The sequence below is a fragment of the Capra hircus genome, unplaced genomic scaffold (assembly GCF_001704415.2).
Source record: "Capra hircus breed San Clemente unplaced genomic scaffold, ASM170441v1, whole genome shotgun sequence".
Taxonomy (NCBI): domain Eukaryota; kingdom Metazoa; phylum Chordata; class Mammalia; order Artiodactyla; family Bovidae; genus Capra; species Capra hircus.
In genome coordinates, this window is record NW_017189737.1 from 1,286 (window position 1) to 6,642 (window position 5,357).

The 5,357-nt window shown below is 58.5% G+C and overlaps 1 protein-coding gene across 1 annotated transcript; it reads left to right on the forward strand.

The window, feature by feature from the left end:
- Positions 1-506: 506 nt before the first annotated feature.
- Positions 507-3,078, forward strand: LOC108634654 (the record flags this gene model as incomplete). The annotated part of the gene is made up of 4 exons (XM_018044706.1): positions 507-604; positions 864-1,077; positions 1,256-1,680; positions 1,971-3,078. Coding segments are annotated over 4 exons (1,044 nt in total), but the record flags the coding sequence as incomplete, so codon positions are not given.
- Positions 3,079-5,357: the final 2,279 nt, after the last annotated feature.

Sequence of the window (5,357 nt, forward strand, 5' to 3'; positions counted from 1 at the left end):
ACGACATTCACACATCCTAGCGAACCATCGAAAGACTCTCTCACTCACTCGCCATGAAACACGGAGAGAACAGAAAAGGAGCGACACGACGGTGGCTGGCCGGCCGGCCGGCCGGCCGGCCGGCTGGATTCCCATGAGAGTCTGAGGATGGAGCACAGACGTGGACAGAAAAGCATCCGATTCCCTTTGGTCAAGAAGCGGTCTCGCCTTCTGTGCCTGGTGTCTTTCCTACGTCTGGATGATTCCCTCCCCCACCCCACCCCACCCCACCCCGCTCCCAGCTTGAAGGTGCTCTCAAGGTCCCACCGGAACGCTCTCTCTTCGGAGCGCCCTTCTGAAGGGGAACGTTTCTCTTCCACGTCATCGCCCCCGAGACAGCTTCAGCCTGGCCCTCCCCTCCACCCCCCGCCTCCCTCTCTGCCTCCTGCTCCTCTTCCTCCTCCTCTGAACTCTTGAGCTCTCCTCGCACCGGCCTCTCACCCCACACGGTGGCAGTGTCGGCCTAGGTACGCTCGGGCGTCTCTCCTCCCCGCATCCCAGCGGACTGCCACTGGCTCTCGACCGCGTCGTCCTGGGACCATGTGTCCCCTGGCCTTTTCTGCGGGTGGGGGAGACCCGGACGGGCCGGGGCCAGGCGGGGGTGTGGGGGAGCCTGCATGCGGGGGGAAGGGTGGGGGCAGAGAGGAGGAGGAGGAGGACGAGGAGGAGGAGGACGAGGAGGAGGAGGAGGAGGAGGACGAGGAGGAGGAACGACACCACTCCCCAGTGCCAGTGTGTGCCTGTGGCCCGGGAAACAGACGACGCCCCGGGCTGGCTCCGAAAAGGGGATCGGTCACGAGATCGGGCGCGTGTGTTCTTTGCAGAGGCCCTGCAGATCGAACAGGCAGGGGCAAGGATGGGGCTTCCCGCACCGAGCACGGTTCCCCCGTCGTGGAAACAGGCGTCTGTCCCACCGGGCGGGGCTTCGGCTCTCGGTGCGATGTCCGCAAGCCGTGGCCGCTGAAACGTGCGCACGCTGGAGCCGCCGCCGTGCAGAGGGAGATCTCATCCGGCTCCTCGTGTCCTTCCAGTGAGCAGGCCGGGATCTCGGGAAGAACAGAAAGCCAGAGAGTCGCACGAACCGGAGCGTCACGCTTTCAGAAGCCAAGGGAACCAGAAATGAGGTTCACTCGCGTGTGGGTCTGTCTTTCCACGGGACGAATCCTCTCTTGGAGCAGATGAGGGTTCCGGGGATCCCGTGGAGCAGAGAGGATAGAGAGTCCCCTCAGGTCCCCTGCTCCTCCCATGCACGCGCACGCTCCCCAACGGTCCTAGGAACAGCCTGCCCCAGAGGAGCGTGCTGGCCACAACCCACCTCCACGGAGACGGAGACGGCAGTGTCCGTCCGCGTCAGTCACCCTCGTCCAGAGTCCCCGGGCCGTGTGCCCTCGCCTTCACGCCTGGCACCGTCCGTTCTGTAGGTTTGTGTCGAACCTGCCCGGAGCCCTGTGGCATCGTCCCGGATCAGGGGTTCGGTGGAAAACACCCTGTCCCCCTGCCTCCTCGGCAGGTGGATCCTTCACCACTGGACCACCAGGCAGGGAAGTCCCTTCACAGCCTTCTAAAAGCATCTACCCTGAAACAGTCCACGTCGTCCTCCAAACATCACTGGACCATCACGACGGAAAGGAAGGAAACGATGTGAGTTCAAGAATGTCTTCACTCCTCAGTGCTTCTTGCTTTAGAACCACGAAGGCCTCTCTCTCTCTCTCTCTCTCTCTCTCTCTCTCTCTCTCTCTCTCTCTCTCTCTCTCTCTCTCTCTCTCTCTCACACACACACACACACACACACACACACACACACACACACACACACACACAGAGGGGGGCTCATCGTCCAAAAGAAACCAACTGTTGTGTTTCTCCATCCCCCTTGTTGTGGCTAGTCAAAGGAGCTGATCTCACGTGGAATCCGATGTCTTCTTCTCTAGGACACTTCAAGAAGCAGCAAGAGTGCCGGTCTGTGAGAAACGAAGGTCAACCCTTCACGATGCAATCCCTTTTCCGGGCCTGATCGTTCAGAAACTCTCCCATCCCAAGCGGGGGACGGCAGGATATCCATCTCGAGTTTGGGACGGGGGCTTCCCCGGCGGCTCCGTAGGAAACCGTCCCGTGCCCACGCAGGAAACACGGGTTTCATCCCCGGCCCGGGACGATCCCACGTGCTACAGAGCCACGAAGCCCATAGGCCTCGCCGACGGAATCCGTGCTCTAGATCCTGGCCACTGCGAGCGCTGAGCCCACACCCAGCAGCCGCTGAAGCCCACGTGCCCCAGTGCCCACGCTCCCCAAGAGGAACCACAGCCACGAGAAGCCCAGACACACAACCGCAGAGCGGCCCCCTCCTCCACGGAGAGAGAACCGCTCGCACAGCCGTGAAGACACGGCACACCCCCACAGAGATCAGAGACGTCCCACGATTTGAAAGCAATACGGGGTCTAGGATGGGACGCCGTCGGCCAATACCTCGTCCCATCCCTCGGGAAGCTCGCCGACTCCGCGGTCGATGAGATCAAGAAACCGCAGCTCACCGTGCCATCGGAAGTGCGGGAAGCTCTCCCTGCAGTGCTGAGAGCCCAGTGGAGACGTGACCCGCGGGGACCGTGAGCGTGCCTGTTCTCGGGAAGAAGTCCTTCCCGGTCCGGGCTCTGGAGATCGGCCCACGCGGACCCGCAGACAGCGGACGGCCATCCCTCTCGGCTCCCTGCAGGCTCACGGGTCCAGGCGTGCAGTGCCCCCGGCATCTGCTCGCATCTTCGGGGCCCGTCTCCCCCGCCGCGCTCCACTCACTTTGAATCCTTCTCCCCTCTCGTCTGACATGTTCTCTTTCCCGTGCGACTCTTCCTGGCTCCCCAGGCACCACTTCGCATCGTTCTCTTCTCATCGCACTCGTCTCGTGGAAAGAATTCCACGTCTCTCTGCTCTGGTCCCCAAGGAGTCTGTCATCGCTCCATTCATCTGGGGATCGACTGGCACCCAGGCAACCCGGGCCCACGAAAACCGGGGCTCCGTGTGGATGGGACGACTTGCCGACGACCGCGGGGGGGGGTGGGGGGGGGGCGGCTCGTGGACGTGGAAAGCTGGCACCGGGGAGTCGTCCTGCGGACACACCCTCGGGCACCATCGCGTTCGCGGGAGCGTTTGGGTTGTCGTCGTGGTCGCCGCCGTATTCCCTGAGACGCGTGCGGTCGCACTGGGAGTCCAACGGCGTCTATGGGAAAAGAATGGATCCTTCCCTGGATCCCCTCAGAAGGACTTCGAAAAGAGTCGTGGTCGAGACGTGATCGATCTTTCCAACACTCTCACTTCTGGGTAGACATCTAAAGAGAAGAGACACGGAAGCGAAATCTCAGAGAGAGATCTGCACTCCCATGTCCACGGCAGCATCAGTCACACGGGTCAAGAGAGGGAAACAGCCCGAGTGTCCATCAAGGGAAGAAGAGGGAAAGAAGACACACGATCCAGACAGAGATCGATCGATAGGTAGAAATAGATGTCCCACGGAGCCACAGGAACGAACGCATTCTTGTCTGGTGATAGCATGGATGTGACTTAGGGCGTGATGCCAAATGAATAAGTCAGGTAGAGAAAGAGAAAGACTTTCTCATGCCACTCACATGCCATGGATGGCCATCAAAAAAAGAAAGAAAGAAAGAAAGAAAGAAAGGAAGGAAGACGGTCATCACAGAACGGCTGGGGGAGGGAGAAATGGGAAGATATTGCATTGATGTAAGGGGGAAAGAAAAAAAAAAAAAAACGACTTCACGGATAAGGTACATCTATACTGTATACGTCACAAAGAGCACGGTGATTCTAATGAACAGCGTTATTATTATTGTATGGTACTATCCGGGGAAGGCCATGGCGCCCCACTGCAGTCCTCTTGCCCGGAAAATCCCATGGACGGGAGGAGCCTGGTGGGCCGCAGTCCACGGGGTCGCTCACAGTCGGACACGACTGAGCGACTTCCCTTGCGCGTTTCACTTTCACGCCTTGGAGGCGGACATGGCAACCCACTGCAGTGTTCTTGCCTGGAGAATCCCAGGGACGGGGGTGCCCGGTGGGCTACCGTCTGTGGGGTCGCACAGATTCGGACACGACCGAAGCGACGCAGCAGCAGCAGCAGCAGCAGCAGCAGCAGCAGCAGCAGCAGCAGCAGCAGCAGCAGCAGCATGATCATCTGAGAAAGTTGCCATGACAGTGGACATGAATCCTTCTCCTCCCGTCCAATGGCAGAAGGAAATGGCAACCCACTCTAGGATTCTTGCCTGGAACTGTCCACGGATGGAGGAGCCTGGTAGGCTACAGTCCGTGGCGTCGCAAAGAGTCGAACACGACCGAGTGACTTCCCTTTCTTTCACATCCAGTCATGATCTGTATGGGTTGTGAGAAAGCTATGAGCTACCGCTTGGGTGGTCATTCTTCTTTGGCAACATACAGGTGCCTCTTGTGCCCATTCTGTACACATGAGAACGAAGGATGTCATATGTCCTTCACGAAGGAAATGATATTTCAATACACCTGGAAATTAAACACAGAAAATCACCTAGTTTTCTTGTCTTTCCATGAAGAGTCAGTATCGGCTGCGCCAAAAAAAGAAAAGAAAAGAAAAGAAAAGAGAGAGAGGGGGGGGGGGGGGAAGAAAGAAAAAGAAAGCTTTATTTGGGGGTCTTCGATATGGCCATGCAGGGACACGGGTTTGAATAAAAACCGGGGGAACCTTCCCCAGGAAAGAGTCGGGGGCTTAGAAAGCTGAAACTCCGTGAGGTTGTAAAGCGACCTGAGAGCAATGATGACGGACTGTCATGCAAACAAGGACCCGTGTCTTCTTCCAGGGTAGACAGACCGTCACAAGTGATGTAGGGAAAGGGGAGGGTGTGTGTGATAGGGGTCTTGAATGTCGGGAACACTGTTTCGATGATCCGGAGGCCTCTGTTCCCCAGGAGGTGCTCCGAGTTTCCAGACTGAGACACAGACCTCTTCCTCCACGGCCCTCCCCTTCTCTATTTTGGGGCGGCGCTCTCTTGGCGATGCCGATTCCACTTTGATTTTCCTGTCACATGTCATCCCCTTTTGCCCTCCAAGATACCATTCCCTCATGGGACCTGGTGTATCTTTTTAGAGAGGATTCGAATGAGACACGATCACTCTCCGTCGCGTGGTTTCGGGCACGAACGACCCACACGGGGATCCGTGCCACATCTCTCTCTGCCATCGAGAAAGGCTGTGTGTGGCCAATGACGCCACGGGATCGGCGAGTTCCTCGGGCTCAGCACCGAAAGGCTGTGTGTGGCCAATGACGCCACGGGATCGGCGAG